This window comes from Eriocheir sinensis, chromosome 16 (genome assembly GCF_024679095.1).
Source record: "Eriocheir sinensis breed Jianghai 21 chromosome 16, ASM2467909v1, whole genome shotgun sequence".
Lineage (NCBI taxonomy): Eukaryota > Metazoa > Arthropoda > Malacostraca > Decapoda > Varunidae > Eriocheir > Eriocheir sinensis.
In genome coordinates, this window is record NC_066524.1 from 16132211 (window position 1) to 16159160 (window position 26950).

Genomic DNA, 26950 nt, shown 5'->3' on the forward strand with positions numbered 1-26950 from the left:
AGCCCGCTACTCACTGCTCCTAAAAAGAGTTAGAGGAGTGGCCGAGAGATAGATGTAGATGCTTTTCCTCTCTTATCAAATTCGTACAGTTACATATGTCTTTTTCTTATATATATTATGTTGTGTGGACGCCCTTTACTTTACTATTATATTAACTACATTTATTTATTGCATTTATTCATATCTATTCCTTTCACCACCTTTTCCCATTTTCCCTTCCCGCAGGTGGTCTGGACGTTCAGAGTACCTACACCCCTCGTTACCTGCCCCGCCCACCCACCACAATGAAGTCCACTAACACCACCACTAACACCACCCTCAAGCAGGAGAACAAGAGCAACAATAATACCAACACCAGCAACACCACCACCACTGAGCCGAGTAAGTGTGTGTGTGTGTGTGTGTGTGTGTGTGTGTGTGTGTGTGTAGGGATGTTTGTTGTGATGTTTTGGTCAGTTTAATGGAGGAGGAGAAAGAGGAAGAGGAGGAGAAGGAGGAGGAGAAGGAGAAATGCAGAAACACACAGCATTTGATTTTGATATATTCTCTCTCTCTCTCTCTCTCTCTCTCTCTCTCTCTCTCTCTCTCTCTCTCTCTCTCACGTGACCCAATCGATTCTCATTCAATGTAACTTAACCTGATGTCACTTAGGAGGAAATCCAGTATCTTGAAACTCCTATTTTTTTCAGTATTTTCATCCTTCTTAGCAACCCTTATATGATTACAATTTACTTTTCTGTGTATATTAGCCGTCGTTTAAGTCTCATAGGCTGGTATTATAAGACATTTTCGCTTCTCACATCAACTATTTCTAAAGGTCAAAGAGGGGGTCAATCGGGTTCCAATGAGTGTTTGTTTAGGTTCACAGTACAGAAGAAGGGTCAAACTACCACCAGGGTCATAAAACTACCCCTGGAAATGTCCCAAACTCCTACGAAAGCCTTGTCAAATATGTGAACTTGGGCGACGAAATGTTTAGTAATACAACCCTTATTCTCTCTTCTAAATTGACTTAAAATATTTGGTTTCTGATAGGCCAGCTGTTATGCAGTTTCAATAGTCATTATCTTGGGACTTGTTACATCGATGGAGGCAGTTATTAGGAAACTCAACAAACAAACAAACAAGCAAACAAACAGGAAAAAATGGTATTCACTTATCTGAAGAGGATAGAAGAAAATGAGATAGGTCAGATTTGCAGAGTTTTGAGTGAGGCAAAAGTTAGGCAAGGAAGAGGATGAAGAGGATGCTATGAGTGGCTTCCCCTACGAACAGTGCTCACCTTACCTTAACTCACCTGACAGCCCAGCCACAAGACATATTACAAGTTACATCACCTGAACCAACGCGGGGATGCCCAGATCTTACACACGTACAAACAGTATAACACATTGCCCCAGGATACGGAAGAAAATAAACAAACAATAAACCGACAAATCCATATAAGTGACCCCATTTCTCCAAGCCTCGATGGCGCAGTAGGCAGCGCGTGAGTCTCATAATCTCAAGGTCGTGAGTTCGATCCTCACTCGGGGCAATTGTTTTCCTGGCTCTCATGATGACTAAACGTGGTCCCGAGATAGTAGACGTAAGAGGCTGGTTGAAAAGTATATGTTGGAGAGCGAGAGTGGCCAGCTGGGTGATATGACTAGGAAACTTTGGGATAGCGGGAAGTGGCTGTTAGGGAAAGGAATCGATCGAGCGGTGACTGAAAGATAAGCTGAGTGGTGTTAAGAGGAAAGTCATGAAAAGATTACGTTGTTTTTGTATGCCTTTCACAAACTGCATGGCACCTTAGAGTAGAAAAGCGTTGGTTAGGGGAAGGAATCCATCGAGCGGTGAAGTGACTAAAAGATCAGCTGAGTGGAGTGTCAAGAGGAGAGTCATGCGGAGATTAAGTTGTTTTTGTATACCTTTCACTAACAACATGACACTTTAGAGTAAAAAAGCGTTGGTTAGGGAAAGGAATCGATCGAGCGGTGGCTGAAATATAGGAATGGTCTGTCAGAGGAAAGTTATACACAGATATAGGTTGTTTTTGTAACCCTTGAACTCAGAGCCCAACACTGTCCAGATATGGAGCCGACAAAGCAGTAATTCCTACACGTTAGAGAGGCTCGTGCTCCTCGGGGCTGGCTATTGATCGCCCGGGGCACCAGCACGTCTTAGGCGGCTGTGGCATCGTCAACACACACAGGCACTCGTAACGTTTCGGGGCACGGTATCCTTGTTTAATTATATTTTTCGCTTAAAAAGTTTCTCGATAGATAACATTGGTCATCTTCCCTCCATCGAAGTCAACTTGAATCTGTACGTATTATATAACTGAAATCTATGCCATTGTATTAATGAAGAATTTTACGAAATAAAAATTATTCCCATGCCGGGAATCGAACCCGGGCCTCCTGGGTGAAAGCCAGGTATCCTAGCCACTAGACCACATGGGAGTGAGAAGGGAGGAAAGGGGTGTGGAATATAAAGTTTTTTTTTATTATTAATATTTATTAATTAAGGTAGCTTGAATAATTATGTTCGTGCTTGTGCCAGACTGCTAATAGGCGTGTGTGTCATCCGTTCGTCGTGGGTCACCCGTTCTTATATTAGTGTTGAGGCAGCGGGTGCCGGGTGCCGCCTGGAGGGCAGGTCACTACAAGGTGTGTGTTGTGGTAGTGTTTCGGGTCGATGTTGGTTGGGGTGAAGCAGGTCGTGGCGCGGCGCCAAGGAGAGGCCGAGGACCACGAGGCCACGAGGATCGGAGAGCGTGTGGGGGGCGGGGCCCGTGGTGGTGCGTCAGGGCCATGGTAAGGGCGGCTTGTTTGTGGCGTATTGATCATCGGGTCACATCCCTCACCGATATAATATTAAGTCGGCCTCAAAGGTCATCACGCGCCACAGGAATGTATACAGCAAGGCGCGGAGGCTGGCCGGCCCGCGTGTACGATATTCATGAGGCAATCTTCGGCCGCCGCCCGCCCGCCCGTCCCATTCCCAGCCCCCGCCGCGGAGGGTCGGCGCCGCGGCCCCGCTCGTGGGCACGCCCCGAGGCCCAGCGTGGCGCCGCCCTTGGCACGCCCGCCCCAAAGGCAGGAGGGCACGGGGCACGGGGCACTGGGGGGGGGGGGGGGCGAGACCAGGGCGAGACTCATACTTCAGCCTAAATGATTTAACAGAGAACAAAACAGAGTACAAAAGTATGAATAACTGAAAGAGCAAAATAATAAATGAAAGAACGAAAGAAAGGATGAATAAATAAAAAAAGAAAGGTCGAAACACAGAAAGGAAAAAAGAAACAACGAGAATGAATGACATTTATGATGAAAAGGGGGAGAGAGAGAGAGAGAGAGAGAGAGAGAGAGAGAGAGAGAGAGAGAGAGAGAGAGAGAGAGAGATTAGATTTAATTATGGAGTGAGACAAGTCGTGTGGTTTGATTGACTTGAAGCGTCTGAAACTTACATAAACACCGTTCCAGACACACTACCTGGAACTCGCCTTGAATGGCGCGTATAACTTCCTCGAAACCCTATCCAAGAATGACGGCCCTCTTCTCGTGTCCACTTCCTCAGTTTTAATTATTAGGTCATTCATTCTCTCGTTCTTTCTTTTTCCTTTTCCTTTTCTTTCTTTTTCTTTCATTCTTTTTCTTATTCGTTCTCCCTCTCCTTCGTTCATTCCTTCTCTTTTGTTTCTTTTATGATTCTTTTTTTCCTTTATTGCTTTCGTTCATTCCATCCTTTTTTTCTTTCTCACTCATACATTCTCTTTTTCTTTCATTCTTTTTACTCGTTCTTTCTCTTATTCGTTCTTTCATTCCTTCTCTTTTTTGTTCCTTCTTTGATTCTTTCTTCCTTTTTTCTATCATTTTTTTCTTCATTCATTCATTCAATCTTTCATTCATTCTTTCTTTCTTTCTTTAGTATTAGTACCGAATAGTCTAGTAAAGAGCGACATGTTGCAGGAAAAAAAATATATCACCTGTAATTAACCGTGTGACAGGTGTGTGTGTTTCTATCCCCAGGTGTTTGGGCAGGTATCGGGGAGCGGCGTGCCTGTCTACACACCTGTGGAGACAAACGTAATTGTGCCCACACCTGCTGCAAGGTAAATACTACATCCTTTGGTTCATTCATTCTTCAGTTATACTCCTTTCCAATACATGTATGAGTGTGACTTTCTGAACTGTGAAATCTCTGGTGGGTTTATTTTTCTTATTCTTTGCTTCATTTATCTTTGTGTTGTGTCCCTTTCTCCAAGCTTCTTCTTCTCCCTCTCCCTTCAGTTCTTTCCCTTTTTTTCTCTTCTCCCTCTCATTTATATTATTCACTCTTCCCTGTTGTATTATTTTCCCACGGTATGAATGTAATTATATGTAGGGATGAGAGATAATGTTAATGGTAATGTGGTGTGAATGTAATTATATGTAGGGATGAGAGATAATGATAATGGTGATGGTGATGATGGTGGTGAGGGTGTTTTTGACAGTGATATTCGTCGAGATTATAGTGGTGGTAGTAATGGTGAAAGTGAGGCTGGGGATGATGATAATGATGATGAAAATGAAGATGGTGATGAAAATAATAATAGTTGAAGAAAAATGGTGATGATTGTGATAATGATGGAAGTAAACACAGTAATGATGATAATGATGATGGAAATGAAGATGGTGAAAAAATAATAATAGTTGAAGAAAAATGGTGATGATTGTGATAATGATGGAAGTAAACACAGTAATGATGATAATGATGATGGAAATGAAGATGGTGATGAAAATAATAATAGTTGAAGAAAAATGGTGATGATTGTGATAATGATGGAAGTAAACACAGTAATGATGATAATGATGATGGAAATGAAGATGGTGATGAAAATAATAATAGTTGAAGAAAAATGGTGATGATTGTGATAATGATGGAAGTAAACACAGTAATGATGATAATGATGATGGAAATGAAGATGGTGATGAAAATAATAATAGTTGAAGAAAAATGGTGATGATTGTGATAATGATGGAAGTAAACACAGTAATGATGATAATGATGATGAAAATGAAGATGGTGATGAAAATAATAATAGTTGAAGAAAAATGGTGATGATTGTGATAATGATGGAAGTAAACACAGTAATGATGATAATGATGATGGAAATGAAGAAGGTGATGAAAATAATAATAGTTGAAGAAAAATGGTGATGATTGTGATAATGATGGAAGTAAACACAGTAATGATGATGTTACTGGGAGTGAATATGGTGAAGATGGTGATACTGAAGGTTCTGGTGATGGTGCTGCAGGTGGGCGTGAGTGCCAAGCCGAGCAGTGGGCGTGGAGGGGAGGTGCCGGCTGTGGTGGAGGAGGTGAGGAAGAGAGCCACACACCTGCCCAACACACCTGTCAAGAAGCTCAAGGTAGGCACCCACTTTCCTAATTGGCAGGTAGCGTTTTTTCATATAATTTTTTCCTCAGATTTTTATTTTTTATTCCCAGTTGGTTGTGGCGTAAGACTTGTCATGCTGGTTTTTTTGTGGGCTAAGACTGGGTTGGCTTGCTTTCTGTTAGGGTTTAATAAATGTTGTCCTTGGCCTGTCTTTTTTTTTTTTTTGTATTTGTAAAAGTATGTGCTGATTGTTTCTTCTTGTATTAATTGCTATTTGGTCACAGCTGTTTGCTTTCGTGACTGCTGGAGACACATAGGAAGTAATAGCATGTCTTTCTTCATTGCTTTTCATTTTATTGAGTCTTGTATACGTGTTGATTATTCTGACCTCAATTTGAACACTTTTTTTTATTCATATTCTTGCGTTAAAGGAGGCACCAAGGATTGAACAGAAATAAAAAGTTGACAGCAAAAAAAAAAAAGTTGCTCATGTAAAGGTGAAAGAGCAGGATGCCTAAAGAGATGTAAACTGTTGTTGCTTCACGGGTTTGAGTGACGCGTCGTTCCTCAGGGCACCGCAGGCAGCGGGTCGGTGGACCTCTCCCAGTTCAGCTACACCCCATCCCAGTCCTTGCTGATGCCGCCCCCCGCTCCCCGCGGCAGACAGCAAGCCTTTCCTTCATATCACAAAGTTTGCCGCTTCGACGGGGACCAGACCACAGCCGGGTCTTTTGCCGGCAGGGGTCTTAACCCTCGGCCGATGAGCACACAGGGGCTCCGGAGGCACACCCAGGGGCTAACCCAGGGGGATGAGTTTCTCACAGACGATGTAATACACGAGTTCGTGAGCGAGGCCGATTTCACCGAGGAGGAGCAGACTGACGACTTCGCAGATATGGAGGCTTTCTTGGTCGACTTTGAGAAGGAGAACGTCCTCGAGGAATACGAGGACGCCTTCAGCGAGCCTCTCGAAGTCGAGGATATCCAAGGCGCAGATGTGGACACGTCGTGGGTGCAAGACCACCAGAGTCACCCCTCTCCAGCCGCCGCCAGGGGTATACGCCCCCAGCCACGGGGAGTAAGGCCAGGACAGAGGCCCGTCAGACCCCAGCATCCCATGGCCAGTCAAACTCCTAGGCCACAGCGACCCACAGGCATGCAGGTCACACGGGGTCAGGGGTCACAGAGGCCACCAGGTAGTGCTGGGCGAGGTCAGGGATTGGTCAAGCCCCCGGGGACGCACACCACCCAGGCTAAGCTGACCCGATGGCTGCAGACCGGCCAGATCACGGCGCCCCCACGCAGCCAGACCAGCCAGCCGAGTAGACCCGTGCCGAGCCAGAGCCAGCCAGTGATGCGGCCACCACAGCCACATGCCAGCCAGAGCCAGCGGTGCTTCAGGCCAGCAGGAGTTATGGCCAGTCAGGGCAGGCAGCCCCTCATACCCGCTGGACCAGTGACCACTCAGACCTTTTCACGACCCACACCTGTCACCAGCCGGAATGTGTACCCTGTGAGACCTGCAGGACCAGTAGCCTGTCAGAACATGCAGCCCCTCAGACCAGCAGGTGCCATGGCGTCTCAGAACAGACCCACAGCAGTAGCCAATCACAACACTCAGCCCCCAAGACCCAGAGCTGCGGTCAGTCAGAACTCACAGCCCTTCAGACCAGCAGCAGTAGGGATCAATCAAAATATGCGGTTCGTTAGACCAACAGGAGCAGTACCCAGTCAGAACACACAGTCCTTCAGACCCATGGCTGTCCCCTCTAGAAACACACAGCCCCAGAGGTCATCAGGAGCGATGCCCACTCAGAACACACAGGCCTTCAGACCTTTAGGATCCCAGACAGGCCAGACCTATAGACCAGCCGGCCCTCCAGGAGCAACGACCATGCAAGGGTACGGTCCTTCCCCCCAACACACCAACACCCAGGCCCTTCAGTCACAGGCTCAGCCCAGAGATGCAGGGCCATCACAGGGCAGCCAGCAGGCCTTGGGAGCCACATTCCAGGCCACAATGGCTCTTGTCACCCCCTCTCAAAGACCACTTCAGACGCAGGCACCTCGAGGGCCAGCCACCCAGCCGTCTGCCCCCACCAGACAGGCGCCACAGACCAGCTACCAACCGTTCAGGCCGTCGTATGCACCGGGCGGACAGGTGAAGGATGCCGGAGAGTCCTCGGGGTGGCAAGGCAGCCAAACCGTCCCTTGCATGCAGGGGGAGGGCGCCGTGCAGTTGCAAGAAGGAGGCGAGGCCAATCAGGAGCATGGAGGAGGAGGAGGATGGGCACACACCAGCACCTCCCACGGGGGTCACCCTTACAGCACACTCCCCCGCACCACCGATGCCGTGACTCCAGGGGCAGCAGGCACTCTCACAGCCTCACAGACCTTCGGGGCACCGTGGCAGCAGCAGCAGCAGCAGTACTCAGCCAGTGACTGTCTGTGGGGCCCGCAGGGAGGCAGCAGCCTGAAGCAGTTTTCCCTGCCGGCTGCTGGCATTGAAAGCTCCTCCGTCAGTGAGCCGCCAGCCGCCCCTCACGACGCCCCCCCGCCCCCCCTCATCACCAGTACGGCAGACACAGCCTTCACCTCACTTGAATCTGAATACCAAAGCAGTGTTGCCTCCTCCAGCAGCCGCGGCCATTACTGGTCCAACATATCGCAGCTCCAGCCACTGTCAGAGTCACCCGCAGGGGACCGCCGCGCCGCGCCGCACGCCAGGCCGATGGCGGGGGTCAGGCCGCTCGTGGTTGGCGGCGCCTCAGGCAGGAAAAGGGAGCCCGACCCCTTCTCTCACCTGACCAAGGAATGGGACGAGGTGCAGCGAGGGCGGGGTAAGGGCAGGCTCAGCAACATCAGCCTCCCGGCGGCCTCGCCTCGCCGCCCGGAGCGGCAGGCTCCCCCCACCCCCACCCCCACCCCCACGCCGGCCCCGGGGGGACAGGATGACGAGTGGCGTGACCTGGAGATGTTCCAGTGGTGTCGCCGGCAGGAGAGGCTCGCTCTGCACTCCCTGTACAAACGGGACCACCAAGGCGAGGCCCATCACTCGCCCACTGAGCTGGCCTCCAAGGGCCGCCCCGCCAGGGAACACACGCTCCAGGGCAGCAGGTTGCAGATCACCTACGACAACGGCAGCCAGGGCCCCGTTGTGGGCGTGGGGCTGAGCGGCGTTGGCGGCGCCCAACAGAAAATCAACATTAACTTGTCCAGCCTGGACCGCGGCGCCACGACCAGCACACAGGTGAGCCACGCCAACTTGCGTCTTGTCCGGCCAAATAATTGTTTAGGGAAATATGTACAGATAAAGAAAAAGTTCCGTGTAGTAATGGATGTAAAACTTGGAAGTCATGACTTAAAAATAGCTTGGAGATCAATATGAATCCTTGACAATGAAAGCTCGGCCAGAGTGTGGGTGACAAGGACCCTCGTGCGCACCGCAGCACCGCCAGCCCCGCTAACAACCCACCTGTCTTGCAGGGCGTCGAGGAGCCGCAGGTGCGAGGCATACTCAAGAAACCTACTCAGAGGTGAGTCTTGAGGGCGGGGGTCAGGGGGGGGAGGTGCCTTGTTCCCTCGTCAGTGACCAGCGCCGCGCCGCCCGCCGTGGCTGCGGGCAGAGAATAGCAGCTGATTAAAAGCTGGGGCGTTGGTGGCGCCCCTTTGTCCGCCGCGGCCACTAGACCCGCGGGGGTGGAGGGTGGGGCAGGAGTGGCCTGGAGAGGAGTACACTCTTGCTTTGTGCTCATGGAGAGAGAGAGAGAGAGAGAGAGAGAGAGAGAGAGAGAGAGAGAGAGAGAGAGAGAGAGAGAGAGAGAGAGAGAGTACAAAACTTCATAGGTCTTACCATGCAGTTACGTATATCAAAACGCATGACAAATATGAACTCTTACTTTCCCTTCTCTCCTCACGCCTTCTTGCTCTCCCCTACTCTATCCTTTTATTCTCGACTCCCCTTTCCTCCTCCCTTATCCTCGTCTCTCTCCTTGCGCTGCAGACACCTAACTTTCCTGCTTATTCCTTCCCCTCTCCCCTCCCTCACCCTGCTGCCTCCATATCGTTGTGGTGACGGCGTGTCTCTCCGCAGCTCGTGGTGTGTCCCGGACATCTACGAGGGCATCGACTGAGGGCGCCGCGGTAAGTACCCTGCTGCTGACGGTGGAGGAGGAGGAGGAGGAGGAGGACTAACAAGAGCAGGATGGAGAGGAGACGGAGGAGGAGTTAGCAAGGAGGGCAATGACTACAGTACATATGGAAGAGGAGGAGGAGGAAGATGAGGAGGTAGTTGAGAGGTGATATTAGTAACAGTGATCATGGAGGAGGAGGAGGAAGAGGAGGAGGAGGTGAAAGCCATAGAAGAGGAGCAGAAGGAGGTGAAGGAGGTAGTGCATATGATAGGGAGTAGAAGGATAGAGTGATATAGGATAGGAGAGGAAGGAAGGAGTAGCAAGAAGAAGAAGAAGAGGAAAAGGAGATGCTTATAATCGGAAGTAAAATGAGGCGGAGATTGATAGAATAGAAGAGTAACAAATGGATAGAGAAATTAGGATGTAGTAGAGAGAAGAAAAAGTGGATAACAGAGAGAAGGTGAGGATAGAAGATGGTTAGGTCAAGTATTAAGAAAGCTAGGATTATAATTTTTAGGCCATTAAAATTTGTTATGTATTAGTATATGATTTTCAGCGTTCTTCAAATATCGTTAACTTATAGACGAGATATGACTGTGTTCATTTGCTATAATAGAGAGACAAGGTAAGGATATAATATGGTTAGGTCAAGTATTTAGAAAGTTAGAATTATAATTTTTAGGCCATTGAAATTTGTTATGTATTAGTATATGATTTTCAGCGTTCTTCAAATATCGTTAACTTATAGACGAGATACGACTGTGTTCATTTGCTATAATAGAGAGACAAGGTAAGGATATAATATGGTTAGGTCAAGTATTTAGAAAGTTAGAATTATAATTTTGAGGCTATTGAAATTTGTTATGTATTAGTATATGATTTTCAGCGTTCTTCAAATATCGTTAACTTATAGACGAGATACGACTGTGTTCATTTGCTATAATAGAGAGACAAGGTGAGGATAGACTATGGTTAGGTCAAGTATTTAGAATAGGATAATTTTTAGGCTATTGAAATTTGTTATGTATTATGATTTTCAGCGTTCTTCAAATTTCGTTAACTTATGTACAGACAAGATACGATTGTGTTCATTTTGGAGAGAGACGAGGTAAGGATAAAATATGGTTAGGTCAAGTATTTAGAAAGTTTGGATTATAATTTTAGGCCATAGAAATTTGTTATGTTTTAGTATATGATTTTCAGCTTTCTTCAAATTTCGTTAACTTATGTACAGACAAGATGCGATTGTGTTAATTTTGGAGAGAAACAAGGTAAGGATAAAATATGGTTAGGTCAAGTATTTAGAAAGTTTGGATTATAATTTTAGGCCATAGAAATTTGTTATGTTTTAGTATATGATTTTCAGCGTCCTTCAAATTTCGTTAACTTATGTATAGACGAGATACGATTGTGTTCATTTTGACGGTCACACTTCGGTATCGGGTTAAATATTTGCTTTAATTTCATCTATTTTTGTGACGTAAGTAGAATTGTTATGATTGCTTGATTTTTTTCTTATGATATGGGTGCTGTTTTTTTCTTTTTAAATTTTTTTGCTTGTTACTTCGTGTTAATATTTTCTTTGCGGTTACTCAGTGGTATTTTTTAGAGGGGGTCTGAGTTACTCCATGTTAATAATTTTGCTGTTCATTTATTAGTTGTTATTTTCCGCATATAATTTTGCTTTCTATTTATTTATTTATTTATTATGTTACTCTATGCTCTTTTTTTTATTTGATCGGTGCCTTTTTTTTAACTTTCTCGGGGCTTTTTTTCATTATTGTTTCCTTTTTTTTTGCCCTTAAACTGTTTCCTTTACTATAAAAAAAAAAGTTAGTTATTTCGTGTTAATTTTACCGCATACGATCTGTGTTTTAACTTTACTTTTTTGTTCATTTATTTTTTGGCTGTTACTTCGGGTGAATTTTGACCTTTGAGTTCGGGAGAGGGAGGGAGGGGGGGGGGAGTGCTTGAAAGAATTTTAGACTGTGAACCTTAATTCTCTTCACACACACACACATCACATAACTAACTTTCCCGGGGCTTTTTTTCATTATTATATCCTTTTTTTGCCCTTGAACTGTTTACTGTAAAAAAAATGTTAGGCCTAGTTATTTCGTGCTAATTTTACCGCATACGATCTGTGCTTTAACTTTACTTTTTTGCTCATTTATTTTTTGGCTGTTACTTCGCGTGAATTTTGACCTTTGAGTTCGGGAGAGGGAGTTGGGTGGGGGTTAAGTGCTTTAAAGAATTCTAGACTCGGAACCTAAATTCTCTTAATCACACAGACTTATTTACATTTATACATACTGTTTTGTGCTGGACTCGAGAATGTGTTGACCTGAGTATTGCTGTGTTAGGTTACGGGAAGTGCTTGAAAGAATTATAGACTCGGAACCTAAATTCTCTTAATCACACAGACTTATTTACATTTATACTTATTTACGGTTTTGTGCTGGACTCGAGAATGTGTTGACCTGAGTATTGCTGTGTTAGGTTACGGAAAGTGCTTGAAAGAATTATAGACTCGGAACCTAAATTCTCTTAATCACACAGACTTATTTACATTTATACTTATTTACGGTTTTGTGCTGGACTCGAGAATGTGTTGACCAGAGTATTGCTGTGTTAGGTTACGGAAAGTGCTTGAAAGAATTCTAGACTCGGAACCTGAATTCTCTTAATCACACAGACTTATTTACATTTATACATACTGTTTTGTGCTGGACTCGAGAATGTGTTGACCTGAGTATTGCTGTGTTAGGTTACGGGAAGTGCTTGAAAGAATTCTAGACTCGGACCCTTAATTCTCTTAATCACACAGACTTATTTACATTTATACATACTGTTTTGTGCTGGACTCGAGAATGTGTTGACCTGAGTATTGCTGTGTTAGGTTACGGGAAGTGCTTGAAAGAATTATAGACTCGGAACCTAAATTCTCTTAATCACACAGACTTATTTACATTTATACATACTGTTTTGTGCTGGACTCGAGAATGTGTTGACCAGAGTATTGCTGTGTTAGGTTACGGGAAGTGCTTGAAAAAATTCTAGACTCGGAACCTAAATTCTCTTAATCACACAGACTTATTTACATTCATACTTGCTGTTTTATGCTGGACTCGAGAATGTGTTGATCTGAGTATTGCTGTGTTAGGTTACGGAAAGTGCTTGAAAGAATTCTAGACTCGGAACCTTAATTCTCTTAATCACACAGTCATTTACATTCATACTTGCTGTTTTGTGCTGGACTCGAGAATGTGTTGACCTGAGTATTGCTGTGTTAGGTTAGGCGGCATTTTCATCATTTTTTTGTTTTTGTTTTGAACTTGCCGCGCGTGGAATGGAGAGCTTTTTATTAGTATTTTTTGTTTTGTTTACACACTGTTATTTTGCTTACGTACGAATTTTATTTACTTTTTTACTTCCTCATGATATTTTTCCACCACCTCTTTTACTTAGGAGAAAAGGAGAGGAATATAATAGAAAAAAAAAAAAAACACACACAGGTAAAGCAGGAGGATAAGAAAATGGAAGAGGGGAAATTGAGAGGGAGAGAGAGTGATAAGTATTGCTGTGTTGGGTTGGGCGGTATTTTCATCATGTTTTGTTTTTGTATCGAACTCTTGCCGCGCGTGGAATGGAGAGCTTTTTATCCCTGTTTGTTTTCTGTTTACACACTGCTTGTTGTTTTGTTTACGTATAAGACAAAACAATCCTACCTTCTTTACTTGTTCATGTTATATAGTCACCACCTCTTTTACTTAGGAGAAAAGGAGAGGAATATAATAGAAAAAAAACACAGGTAAAGCAGGAGAATAAGAAAGGGGAAGAGAGAGAGAGACATTGACAGCGAATGGGGAAGAAATTATGTAAAAAATAACTCTTCTTTTATTTAGGAGGACAAAAGGAGAGGATATAGGAGGAAAAGGTTGAGAGAGAGAGAGAGCGAGAGAGAGAGAGAGGAAACTTCATGATGGTGTAGGAATGATGTATGAAATAACTCTCTCTCTCTCTCTCTCTCAGGTATTCCTATGACCAGCATGTCTGTAAATGTCACCTTTCATGATATTCCAGGTTGTTATCGAGCCTTCAGTGCGTGTCCATGGGCGCGCTCAGGTGGGGAGGAGGGGGGGGAGGAAAAAAAAAGAGGGGAGGAGGAGGCAGTGGGAGAGAGAGTGGGAGGAATAGAAGAGGGTAAGGGGAGGAGGAGGAGGGGGAGAAGGGAGTGGGAGGAAGAAAAGAGGGGAAAGGAAGAGAGGGAGAGGAGGAGGAGAGGAAGAGGATGTGGGAGGAAGGGAAGAGAGAGGAGGAGGAGGGGAGGAAGAAAAGATGGGAGGGAAAGGGGGAAGAGAGGGGGCGTTTTGGTCTTTTTTTTTCTGTGTGTGTGTGTGTGTGTGTGTGTGTGTGTGTGTGTGTATGCGTGTGTGTGTGTGTCTATCTGTTGGGTGCATCTCGTGTCAATAGTTTATCTCTGGAAAACCATGAAGGAAAACAGAGAGCTCTCTCTCTCTCTCTCTCTCTCTCGAAATAGCTATGTTGTGGATACTTCGAATTCTTCTTCTTTGAGAGAGAGAGAGAGAGAGAGAGAGAGAGAGAGAGAGAGAGAGAGAGAGAGAGAGAGAGAGAGAGAGAGAGAGAGAGAGAGAGAGAGTGTATATAGTGATCGAATATAACATTTCATGCCAACCACAACACACACACACACACACACACACACACACACACACACACACACACACACACACACACACACACACACACACACACTAACTCAAGACACCCGTATGCTGTGGTGTTGTTGGCTCACTATGGAGTTAAGGAATCCCAGAAGACTGCACCTGATTTAGACAAGTGGGCGATGTGGGCAGGAGAATGGATGGCCGACTGGCTGACTGACTGGCTGACTGGGTGACTGACTGACTGGCTGGGCGATTGACTGGGTGACTGGCTGGCTAAGCTGACTGATTGCCGGAGTGACTTAGTAACTGGTTTGCTGAGTGACTGACTAACTGATTGACTGACTGACTGACTGATTGATTGAGTGACTAACTGATTGATTGAGTGACTGACTGATTGATTGAGTGACTGACTGATTGATTGAGTGACTAACTGATTGATTGAGTGACTGACTGATGGATTGAGTGACTAACTGATTGACTGACTGACTGACTGATGGAATGACTGGCTGGCTGGGTGGCTGACTGGCTATCTTGGTGACTTTCTGACTGACTGGGTGACTGAGTAAATAGCTGGCTTGATAGATGGTAGTGTATTTAGTTGACTGGTTAGAAGGATAGTTGATTGACTGACTAACTGACTGACTGACTGACTGGGTATGTAAATAATTGGCTGACAGACTGAATGGATGACTGACTAACTGGCTGACAAATTGGATGGCTAACTTACTGACTGACTGACTGACTGACTGACTGACTGATTGACTAACTAATTAACATCATTACTGCAGAAGAAAAAAAAGCCCTTGGGAAGAGATGAGACTTAGAGATGGGGGCGGAAGGGGTATCGAACTGGTGACACGTAATAGGGGTGACGACATTTAGCCAACAAAGCCATGCAAGCACCCAGCAGCCTTTTGTACGGGCAGTGAAAGGCTCCCTGTGTTCGCTTGTTGAGGGTGATAATCTCCCTTTTCTTGCTTGAGTCTGCTTGAAAGGGTTGTGGAGGGGAGAAGGGGGGAGGGAAGAGGGGTGACCATGGGGGAGTTTTTCTTTTTTTTTTATAGCAGAGGAGTCAGTTCAAGGGCATAAAAAAAGGAAACAAATGTGAAAAAAAGCCCGCTACTCACTGCTCCTAAAATCCTCAATTAGGTTAGAGGTTTCCTGGGGTGTGGGGGTGAAGGGGGAGAGGAGAAGGGGTTGAGGAGGGGTGAGGTTAGGTGAGTGATGTTAGTTTAAGATGTGTATTGTTTTAGAATTGAGGTTTTCTTGGGGTTGTGGGTATGTGTTGAGGGGGAGAAGAAAGGGTTGAAGGGGGAGAGGAGATAAGGTTATGGTGGGGAGATGCGGTTGGTTGGGTGGAGGTGATGGTTTAAAGATGCTGTGAAATGTCTAAGAATTGAGGTTTTCTTGAGTTTATGGGTATGTGTTGAGGGGGAGAAGAAAGGGTTGAAGGGGGAGAGGAGATAAGGTTATGGTGGGGAGATGCGGCTGGTTGGGTGGAGGTGATTGTTTAAAGATGCTGTGAAATGTCTAAGAATTGAGATTTTCTTGAGATTATGTGGTGAGGGGATATGGGAAGGGTTGAAGGGGAAAATGGAAAGGGTTATTGTGAGGGTGATAGTGAGGTGGTGATGGTGGTGGCAAGTTAGGACGTTGTGAAAACTAGTAGAATTGAGATTTTCTTGGTGTGCATGTAGTGGGAGTAAAGTAAGGATTGGAATCTGTTTGAAGGGATTATGGTGAAGGCGGTGTGGGGAGGGGAGGGTAAGAGCTGATAGTGACGATGGTAGTTTGGGAGACTTTCAAATGTCCTAGAGTTGAGGTTTTCCTGGTGTTGTGTGTTTAGGTAAGAAGGAAAAAAATAAAGACTTGTGAGGTGAGGGAGAGAGGGAAAGAGGGTTGTTATGTTGAGGGGCAGAGAGAGGATGAGAGAGAGAAGGCAATGAGGTTGAGAGGAAGAAATAGGGAAGGTTGTGAGGTGAGGAGAGTGAGAGATAGAGAGAGTTTAGAGGTTAGTAATATTGAAGGAGAGTAGAAATATAGGTTTTGGATGCTGTGAAATAACCTCTGAAATTAAGATGTCTGGGAAGGGGAAAGTCAAGTGTGTGTGTGTGTGTGTGTGTGTGTGTGTGTGTGTGTGTGTGTGTGTGTGTGTGTGTGGTTGCTAGTAGTCGCTTGCTGCTATTTCTCGAGGGTCTGTAGTGGTCCTTGAAGTGTCGAGGAGGAGGAGAAGCAGAGAGTCCTTATGGAAGAGGAGGAGGAGGAGGAGGAGGAAGAGGAGGAGGAGGAGGGAAGAATAATGGAAGGCATAGCATGAGGAGGTTTGGAGACTGGAAGAGAGAGAGAGAGAGAGAGAGAGAGAGAGAGAGAGAGAGAGAGAGAGAGAGAGAGAGAGAGAGAGAGAGAGAGAGAGAGAGAGAGACTGGGAAAGACAAAAGTGGTGGTGGTGGTGGCGGAGGGAGGCAACACACACACACACACACACACACACACACACACACACACACACACACACACACACATAAATCATTGAAAAAGACGTAGAAATAATTGATTCGTTAGGCTTTAGATGGGAAGGAGAGATAAGAAAAAACGGGAAGACAAAGAAAATGGGGAACAGTTATATTATCTTGCTTTCCTTCTTTACTTCCCCTCTTTCCCCTTCTCTTCATTTCCCTTCCTCTTTTTCCTTTCCCTTCTCCTCCCTTCCTATAGCTTATTCTGTCTTCATTTCCTCACTTCAGATTGAACTCACTAATCTTTTTGCCTTCTCCATATCCCTCCTCCTTTCTCCCTTTCCCTTCTCCTCCCTCTTCATTTCCCTTCCCCTTCTTCCTTTCCCTTCTCCTCCCTAACTTTATCTCATTTTCTCTTCCTTTCCTCACTGCAAATTCAACTCACTATTTTTTTTCCATTCTCTTCATTTCCCTTCCCTATTCTTCCTTTCATTTCTCCTCCCTCTTCATTTCCTTCCCCCCTTCTTCCTTTCCCTTCTCCTCCCTTCCTTTATCTCACTCTCTCTTTCTCTCCTCACTGCAAATTCAACTCACTATTTTTTTTCCATTCTCTTCATTTCCCTTCCCTATTCTTCTTTTCATTTCTCCTCCCTCATCATTTCCCTTCCCTTTCTTCCTTCCCTTCTCCTCCCTTCCTTTATCTCACTTTCTCTCCTCACTACAAATTCAACTCTATAATCTTTTTTCTTTATGGACTTAAGTGCTAAATATTTAATCCAATTCCAAGGCTATTTATGGAAGATTATGAAGATTAGTTACGATCCTTTCTGCTCCCCTTCCTTCCGTTATGGGTGAAGAAAGGAGGAGGAGGAGGAGGAAGAGGAAGAGGAGGAGGAGGAGGAGGAGGAGCTGGGTAGGCCTCTCTATTTTGCCCGATTCAAGTGTAATTCCTCCTGTCTACTTTCTCCTCCTCCTCCTCCTCCTCCTCCTCCTCCTCTCTCCTCCTTTCTCTTTCTCTCAATCTAATCTAACAACCTCCTCCTCTCTTCACACACCTTCTCTTCCCCTTTCGTCTCCTCCCTTCTTCCCCTTCCTTCATGTTTCTTCTTTCTCTCCTCTAACCTTTCCTACCTTCCTTCCCTTACCTCACTTCCCCTCATATCTTCCCTTCCTCTTCCTCCTTCCTTCCTCCTTATTCCGTATCCTTGTACCCCTTAGTTCCTCCCTCACCTCTCCCTTCCTTCCTTCCTTCTCTCCCTCCTTCCCCTCCTCCTCCCTTCTCTTCCCTCCTTTCTCTTCCCATACTTCCTATACTTAAGGGAGCATAGAGGACGCCGTGACCTCTATCTTTGACCTCAACCTTCGTCTTCCCTTACTCCTACCTTTCGTAATATTTCTCCTCTTCCTCTTCCTCCTCTTCCTTCCTCTCTCTTTCTTTCTCTTCTTCGTGTCCTTGCTTCCCCCTTCCTGTCTTCCTTTACTTTCTTCTTTCCTCCCTTCCCTTTCTTTATCTTCCCTTCTCCCATTTCTCCACTGGAACAATCTTCCCTCAGAAGTAGTAAATGCGAGTACCATCAACTCCTTCAAGTATAGAATCGACCGTCATTTCGCTGCGTCGGGAGTAAACTGAATAACGAGGTGCTGTCATCTGCTCTTCAATATCGAGGTGCTTTCATCTGCTCCTCAAGCCCCAAGTGGCTGTCGAGCAGATTAAATCACCCAAGCGGGCAACCTCGTAATGAGCCAGTAGACTTTCTGTTGCCTGCATTTCCATGTTTCCCTCTCATCCCTTCCCTTGCAGCTCCTTTCCCCTTCCTCTTCCTTCCAGTCCCCTCCCTTCCTTTCCCTTCCCTTTTTTTCCCTTTCCCTTCTTTCCATTCTCTTCTCTTCCTTTCTCTTCACCGTTTCTTCCTTATCTTTCCTCCTCTTCGTATTTTGCCATCGTCTTTTTTACTCTATTTCCTCTTGTTCCTTCTTATCCTCCTCCTCCTCCTCCTCCTCCTCCTCCTCCCCTTCGTGAAATACCTCCCTCCTCCTCCTCCTTCATATTCTCTCCCTCAGTTCTCCCTTTCACCTCCGCCCCTCCATCACCTCTCCCTCCTCCCTCCATCTTCCTTTTTCTCCGCCAAACGGCTCTCTCTGATTCAACTTCCCTCCCTGTCTCTCTCCCTCCATCCCTATTCTTCCCTCTCTCTCCCTCACCCCCTTTATCTCTCCCTCTCCCTCCCTCCCTCCTCGCTACTCCTTTCCCTTCTTCTCTCCCTCTCCTCCCTCTCTCCCCCCTTCTCTCCCAGCATCCCCCTTCCCTCTCCATTCCTCTCTTCACATCTCTATCTTCTCCCTCTCCCTCTCTCTCTCTCTCCCTCCCTCCCTCTCTCTCCTTTCTCTCCATCATTCCTCCTTCCCTTTGTATGGACGTAAGAAAACTCAACTAAGATTTATCGGTGTGTGTGTGTGTGTGTGTGTGTGTGTGTGTGTGTGTGTGTGTGTGTGTGTGTGTGTGAGAGAGAGGTCAAAGGGAAGGGAAGAAAGGGGAAAGTAAAGGAAGGAAGGGGAAGGCAAGGGAACGAACAAGAGAAAGGAATGAAAGGGGGAAGGAAGAGGAAGCGAAAAGAGAAGGAAAGGAAGGAAGGAAAGGGGAAACGAAGTGAATGTTAAAGAAGGGAAGGAAAAGAAGGAAGAAGGGAAGAGAAAGGAGGGGTAATGGAGGGAAGGAAATGGATAAGAGGAAGGAGAAAAGAATGGAGAGGAGGAAAGAGAAGTGAAGGATGTGTGTGTGTGTGTGTGTGTGTGTGTGTGTGTGTGTGTGTGTGTGTGTGTGTGTGTGTGTGTCTTAAATATCGAGGTTGAAGATAAAAAAAAAAATTACTCTTTTCTTAATCCTCTTTTCCATACATAAATTATCGGTCTTTTATCTCTCATTAATTTTTTTTCAGAGGATTAGGAGCAAAAAAAAATAATTAGACTTGTCATTCCGATTAACTTTCACTCGTCAGACCAACCGAGGCTAAAATTGAGAGGGATTAGGAAGAGTTGTTTTATGTTATTGATTCTGTTATTGTTTGTCTTTTAATAGTTCTTTAGTCTCCCAATTCTTGCTGAGGGCGGTAATGGAGTCTTGTTCAGCTTCTTCATTGACGTTTACTTCTATTCAGTTTTTATGAGGTTGGAAAGAGTTATGTGATATTTCGTTATTTTATTATGTTATTTCGCCTTTTAAATTTTTCATTAATCCTGCTAGTGATTTTTTGGGGGGCGTTTTCATGTATTTTTTAGGGTGGATAGTTTTTGAGAGGCTAGGAAAAGTTACATGTTATTGCATTTGTTATTTTTGTTTTGTTTTAATTAGTTCTTTCATCTTTTAATTGTATCTGAGGGCGGTAATGGAGTTTTGTTCAGCTTCTTCATTGACGTTTACTTCTGTTTAGTTTTTATGAGGTTGGAAAGAGTTATGTGATGTTTCGTTATTTTTTTATGATCTTTCGCCTTTCAATTGATTCTTCTTCATTTATATTTACTTCTGTTTAGTTTTTAAGACGGAGTTATATGATGTTTCCTTCATATTCTCTCCCTCCAGCTCTCCCTTTCACCTCCGCCGCTCCATCACCCTCTCAATATTTCCTGTGTAAGTACGAACAGGAGAGGTCGCTTACAAACAGGCGGAGAGATGCCTTAAGGGGGCTATTACACTGGGCAAATTTTCCGTGGATCTTCAGTCAAACCACGATTTCCGTTGGCGTGGTTCTCATATTTCCGTGGTTTTCTGACGTGTCCAAAATCTTCCAAAGCTACGGTAGAGTTCCTTGAAGGACGACGGTATTACTCACCATCATCATCATCAGCAATAACAAGAAACAAGAGAGAACCACGCCAGCGGATATCGTGGTTTGACTGAAGATCCACGGAAAATTTGCCCAGTGTAATAGCTCCTTAAGGCATCTCTCCGCCTGTTTGTAAGCGACCTCTTCTGTTCGTACTTACACAGGAAATATTGAGAGGGTGATGGAGGGGCGGAGGTGAAAGGGAGAGCTGGAGGGAGAGTATCAAGTCAAGTATCTACTAACAACCGCCTTTCACCACTTGGCAGGCGGAGAAAAGTATTGGTAGGGGTCGAGCGTCACTTTATTTATAGCTGTTTTTTATGCGTACACTCCCCTTCAGCGCCTTTTCTTGACGGGGCGACTATAGAAGGAGACAGAATTTATGGTCAGCCTTCATAGCCTCCCTTCACAACTTGGTATTCAGGAGTCAAGTGGATGTGGTCAACTTGGCGACAGGTTAAGTTTACGTCTGTCCTGGTAGTGTTGTGTATCTTGGTCTAAGAGGAGTGGAGAAGAGAGGGGGGAGAGGAGTGGGGAAGAGAGAGGGGGAGAGGAGTGGAGAGAGAGAGGGGGGAGGAGTGGAGAAGAGAGAGGGGGAGAGAAGTGGAGAAGAGAGAGGTGGAGAGGAGTGGAGAGAAGAGTGGGGAGGAGTGGAGAAGAGAGAGGGGGAGAGGAGTGGAGAGACAGAGTGGGGAGGAGTGGAGAAGAGAGAGGGTGATAATACAGCTGAGAGGGAAGAGGAATTACAGGGAGGGAGAAAAAGGGAGGGAAGGGAGATAAGGAAGGAGGTTTTTGGGGGTAAGGGAGTTCTGAATGTGCACTGTTTTCAAGGGAGAGAAGGAGGCAGGTAAAAGGGAGAAGGAAGAAAAGGAGGAAGATGTAGTGTGGTTTATCTTGTCTAAAAGGCACTGGAAAAAGAGTATCTTGTTTTTTATTCTGTTTTAGTCTTTGTTTTATTTATGTATTTATTTTGTCAACGCGGTGCCAGGAGAAGAAAGTGTCATCGACCTTCCATTATGTTATTCTTCGTTTTCTTTATCTTGTCAAATCGATGCCGGTCAGAGAGTTGCATTATGGAGTCTTGAATCTTCTACTCCTCTTTTTCTCTACCTTGCCAAAACGGTATCGGTTAGAGAAATTCATATATTTAGTTCTAAATCTCACACATTTCGTTTTCTTTATCTTGTCAAAACGGTATCGGTTAGAGAAAGTCATATATGTAGTCCTAAATCTCACACATTTCGTTTTCTTTATCTTGCCAAAACGGTATCGGTTAGAGAAAGTCATATATGTAGTCCTAAATCTCACACATTTCGTTTTCTTTATCTTGCCAAAACGGTATCGGTTAGAGAAATTCATATATATAGTTCTAAATCTCACACATTTCGTTTTCTTTATCTTGCCAAAACGGTATCGGTTAGAAAAAGTCATATATATAGTTCTAAATCTCACACATTTTGTTTTCTTTATCTTGCCAAAACGGTATCGGTTAGAGAAAGTCATATATATAGTTCTAAATCTCACACATTTCGTTTTCTTTATCTTGTCAAAACGGTATCGGTTAGAGAAAGTCATATATGTAGTCCTAAATCTCCTTCTTCATCTTGTCAAAACGTTATCAGTTATAATATATGTATATATAAAATCTATCAACATTTTTTTTTTATCTTGTCAAAACGGTATCGGTTAGAGAAAGTCATATATGTAATTCTGAATCTCACACATTTCGTTTTCTTTATCTTGTCAAAACGGTATCGGTTAGAGAAAGTCATGTATGTAATTCTGAATCTCGTACTCTTCGTTTTCTACACCTTGTCAAAACGGTGTTGGTTGAAGAGAGTTATTTAGTTTGTAGACCTAAATTTCTTTGTGTTCGATTTCTATATCTTGTCAAAACACCGGTGATCTAAGAGAGAATCCTTTGTGTAGTCCTAAATTTTCCACTCACCGTTTTCTGTCTTTAAGCGATGCGGGTAAAAAAAAAAAAAAAGAAGTGACATTATCCTCTCCAAGTCTTCCTGCACCACTTAGGTCACTGACATGTAGAGGGTGTGAGCGCAAGAACCCTTTGTAGTGCACTTGGTAATCGATTCCACCCACGTCTTTCAAGTGTCGGTGTGAAAGACTTGAATGCTTTATAGTTCTCTTGTATTATTTGAGCATCAGCCACAAGCATTTATTCCATCGCTTTCCACGTCATTTCAACACCTTCGAGGATCATAGGAGAGAGAAACAGGCTCGAATTCCTTCACTTTCGCTTCTCACATCAACTATTTCTAAAGGTCAAAGAGGGGGTCAGTCGGGTTCTAATGAGTGTTTCCTTAGGTTCACGGTACAGAAGAAGGGTCAAACTACCACCAGGGTCATAAAACTACTACTGGAAATGCCCACAACTCCTACGAAAGCCTTGTCAAATATGTGTTCTTGGGCGGCGAAATGTCTTATGATACGACTCCTAATGTTTCTCGTATTATCTGAACATCACCCACAAGCACTTACTCCATCGCTTTCCATGTCATTCCAACACCTTCGAGGATCATAAGTGAGAGAAACAGACTTGGATTCCTTATGTTTCTCGTATTATCTGACCATCACCCACAAGCACTTATTTCATCGCTTTTCACGTGACTCCAACAACTTCGAGGATCACGGGAGAGAGAAACAGGCTTGGATTCCAAATGTTTCTCGTATTATCTGAACATCAGCCCACAATCTAATCTAATTCCTCTTTAGTACACCATTCAGACACATTTAAGGATCACAAAAGGGAAGCAGGATACACGTCGATCATATTCTTTTTCCTGACAATCCAACACTTCTGATCAGAGAGAGAGAGAGAGAGAGAGAGAGAGAGAGAGAGAGAGAGAGATACAAACAGGCAAACACACATACAGACAGACAGACAGAAACAGACAGACAGACAGACATACATCCAGCTGAGAGAGAGAGAGAGAGAGAGAGAGAGAGAGAGAGAGAGAGAGAGAGAGAGAGAGAGAGAGAGAGACAAATTTAGTCATCAAGGTAGAGCATCCTTCTAAGTTTCCTTCTAACTTTAAAAAATCGCGAGTTTACTTCTAGAATCCTTACAAGCTGCCAAAAATGTGAGTCTTCGAGGGGTACCTACTACATATACAGCCTTAAAAAAATATATATCTTGCTTTCACTCAGAGTCACTCACATATTGCCTTGAGTTACTGACACGGAGCAAATTCTTGAGTTGCTAATGGTTTGTTTGCTCAGGTAAGTCACGGAGATGCTTTATGAGATACTTTGCTTCTTGCTTTATGAGATACTTTGCTTCTTGCTTTATGAGATACCTTGCTTCTTGTTTTATGAGATACTTTGCTTCTTGCTTTATGAGATACTTTGCTTCTTGTTTTATGAGATACTTTGCTTCTTGCTTTATGAGATACTTTGCTTCTTGCTTTATGAGATACCTTGCTTCTTGCTTTATGAGATACCTTGCTTCTTGTTTTATGAGATACCTTGCTTCTTGTTTTATGAGATACTTTGCTTCTTGTTTTATGAGATACCTTGCTTCTTGTTTTATGAGATACCTTGCTTCTTGTTTTATGAGATACTTTGCTTCTTGTTTTATGAGATACCTTGCTTCTTGTTTTATGAGATACCCTGCTTCTTGTTTTATGAGAGACCTTGCTTCTTGCTTTATGAGAGACCTTGCTTCTTTTCAGTTGCTGCACACCTTTCGTTTTCTGTCTTCCCAATAACTTTCTTTACTTCGTCCAGTCCAGCAAAACGGGACAGTTCATATCGTTCCCAATACTCAGGTTTATAGGCTCGTAAATAACTTGATTGATACCAGAACATTTTTTTAATCTTATATCTTTGTCATGTAGCCTTTATTTGAGGCTAGAAGCTGCTACATGGCAAAAGTAATACAATTCGCTACAATTTTAGAAGATAGTTAACAAGAATAGAAGAAGTATAGAAGAAAAACTATAGAAGAAGAACTATAGAAGAGGAACTATAGAAGAGGAACTATAGAAGAGGAACTATAGAAGAGGAACTATAGAAGAGGAACTATAGAAGAAGAACTATAGAAGAGGAACTATAGAAGAGGAACTATAGAAGAGGAACTATAGAAGAAGAACTATAGAAGAGGAACTATAGAAGAGGAACTATAGAAGAGGAACTATAGAAGAGGAACTATAGAAGAAGAACTATAGAAGAGGAACTATAGAAGAGGAACTATAGAAGAAGAACTATAGAAGAGGAACTATAGAAGAGGAACTATAGAAGAAGAACTATAGAAGAAGAACTATAGAAGAGGAACTATAGAAGAGGAACTATAGAAAAAGAACTATAGAAGAGGAACTATAGAAGAGCTTTTAGTGCCCCGTTTAGAAGGAAAGCTACAAGTCTTTATTAGTACGGTCCCAGGAGGTCATCTAATCCCCTTCTCACACAGCAGACACACACACACATACAAGGAACAGAGACACACAGGAGACACATAGATCATAGTTTTATTCCTTAGCGCTACAAGTGGAGTAATACTGTACATGGCTGGGGGGAGGGGTCGAGTAGGTTCCCCCCCCCGTATAGGAACGCCCAGAGCAGACTGCAGGAATGTTCTTGGGTGACAGCACGGCCAGGGAGAGCCAGGGAGACAGTGACCAGGGAGGGAGAGGAAGGGAGGGGAAGGAAAAGAGGAATAACTGTCATGAATAAGGGAGATAAGGTTGTAGATTTTAGAGGAAGGGAGTGGTGTGCTTTCAAGGGAGGGGAGGAAGGAAGGGAGAGGATAGGAAGGAAAAGGGAGAGGAAGGGAGGGGGAGGAAAAAAGGAAGAGGGAGGGAGGGAGAATAACTGTCATGAATAAGGGAGATAAGGTTGTAGATTTTAGAGGGAGTGGTGTGCTTTCAAGGGAGGGGAGGAAGGGAGGGAGAGGATAGGAAGGAAAAGAAGAAAAGGGAGAGGAAGGGAGGGGAAGGAAAAGAGGAAGAGGCAGGGAGGGAGAATAACTGTCATGAATAAGGGAGATAAGGTTGTAGATTTTAGAGGAAGGGAGTGGTGTGCTTTCAAGGGAGGGAGAGGATAGGAAGGAAAAAAAAAAGGGAGAGGAAGGGAGGGAAGGAAATACTAGCTGAAGGAAGAGAGGTAAGGGAGTACTTTTGGGGGTAAGGGAGTTTTGAGTGCAGGAGGAGGGAAAGAGAATAACAGAAAGGGTGAGGGAGAGGAAAGGAGAGAAGGGAGTTTATGGAACAGGTTTTATGGGTAGAGAGAGAGAGAGAGAGAGAGAGAGAGAGAGAGAATGGAGGACTTACAGGGAGGAAAGGAAGGAGGTAACAGCTGGAGGGTATAGTGTCCCTCCTTCCTCTTTCCTCCTCCTCCTCCTCCTCCTCCTCCTCCTCCTCTGGTCACGATCGTCCTCAGTAAATTCTCTACTTATTTTATTTTTTTTCTTCACCTCAAAACAAACAACAAAAAATATAAATAATAATAATACGAAAATAACGATGCGATACAAAAAAATTCTACGACACGGAATACGAAAATAAAGCGATACGGAGAGTCACGTCTATAATAATAATAATAATAATAATAATGATAATAATGATAATGAGTATAAAGTTGATGTCTGTCGTCGTATTTTGCTTTATTGGGGAGTTTGTCTGTCTGTTTTTATTACGACTATTAACATTAACATTATTTATTTATTCTCTTTTATCCTTCACAAAACTTAAATTATTCTTTTATATTTACTGTATGTACATTTCCTAGCACGAGTAGTTAACATCACGGCAACGCTTTACTAACTACGAGACTACACACACACACACACACACACACACACACACAAAAAAAAAAAAAAAAAAAAAAGATGAACTCATACGTACACACACTAAAAAAAGGTGAACACATTAGTACACTCACATTCTCTCTCTCTCTCTCTCTCTCTCTCTCTCTCTCTCTCTCTCTCTCTCTCTCTCTCTCTCTCTCTCATTAGTACACTCACATACTCTCTCTCTCTCTCTCTCTCTCTCTCTCTCTCTCTCTCTCTCTCTCTCATACATATATATACTCTCTCTATAATTAACTCTTGATTGCTGGATGATGAGTCTCCTTCACCTAAATAATGCCTCACTGTAGAGTCCTTCAGTGCACACAATGACTTCACTATAAGACATAACGATAGTGACTGGATAACACATACATGGCTACTCGTGGTGATGATGGTGATGATGATGATGATGATGGTGATGATGGTGGTGGTGATGGTGATTGCTTTGGTAATATTATAAGACGCGGGTCCCGGCTTGACACACTCACTATCACTGGCTTTCACTCAGTCAGTCTCACTTATTGCCTTGAGTATCTGACACGGAGTAAAGTCTTGAGGTGTTAATTAATGTCTCCGCTCAGGTAAGTCACGGAGACACCTTAATGAGATACCTTGCTTCTTTCCACCTGCTACACACCTTTCGTTTTCTTTCTTCCCAATAACTTTCTTTACCTCT

The 26950-nt window shown here is 44.2% G+C and overlaps 2 protein-coding genes, 1 long non-coding RNA gene and 2 other non-coding genes across 6 annotated transcripts in view; 3 read left to right on the forward strand and 2 right to left on the reverse strand.

Annotated features, from left to right (window-relative positions):
- Positions 1–9936, forward strand: part of LOC126999409 (uncharacterized) — a 66195-nt gene extending 56259 nt beyond the window's left edge. Inside the window, exons 26-31 of the mRNA XM_050861991.1 lie at positions 226–381; positions 4017–4099; positions 5288–5401; positions 5942–8620; positions 8857–8906; positions 9464–9936. Of these exons, the coding sequence (XP_050717948.1) occupies positions 226–381; positions 4017–4099; positions 5288–5401; positions 5942–8620; positions 8857–8906; positions 9464–9503 (3122 nt within the window). The 3' untranslated portion in view covers positions 9504–9936. The remainder of the gene's footprint in view (positions 1–225; positions 382–4016; positions 4100–5287; positions 5402–5941; positions 8621–8856; positions 8907–9463) is intronic.
- Trnam-cau (transfer RNA methionine (anticodon CAU)) lies at positions 1465–1537 on the forward strand. Its single transcript has one exon. It is a non-coding gene; the product is annotated as a tRNA-Met (tRNA).
- Trnae-uuc (transfer RNA glutamic acid (anticodon UUC)) lies at positions 2376–2447 on the reverse strand. The gene has a single exon. It is a non-coding gene; the product is annotated as a tRNA-Glu (tRNA).
- Positions 9937–23745: 13809 nt separating the features above from the next.
- Positions 23746–26950, forward strand: part of LOC126999414 (uncharacterized) — a 3543-nt gene continuing 338 nt past the window's right edge. Inside the window, exons 1-2 of the long non-coding RNA XR_007753324.1 lie at positions 23746–25170; positions 25322–26950. The exon at positions 25322–26950 is cut by the window's right edge and continues 338 nt beyond it. This is a non-coding gene — a long non-coding RNA (uncharacterized LOC126999414). The remainder of the gene's footprint in view (positions 25171–25321) is intronic.
- Positions 26930–26950, reverse strand: part of LOC126999413 (uncharacterized) — a 40153-nt gene continuing 40132 nt past the window's right edge. For both annotated transcript variants that reach the window (XM_050861998.1, XM_050861997.1), the window contains exon 6: positions 26930–26950. This exon is cut by the window's right edge and continues 848 nt beyond it. The gene's annotated coding sequence lies outside the window, so the exon portion shown is untranslated.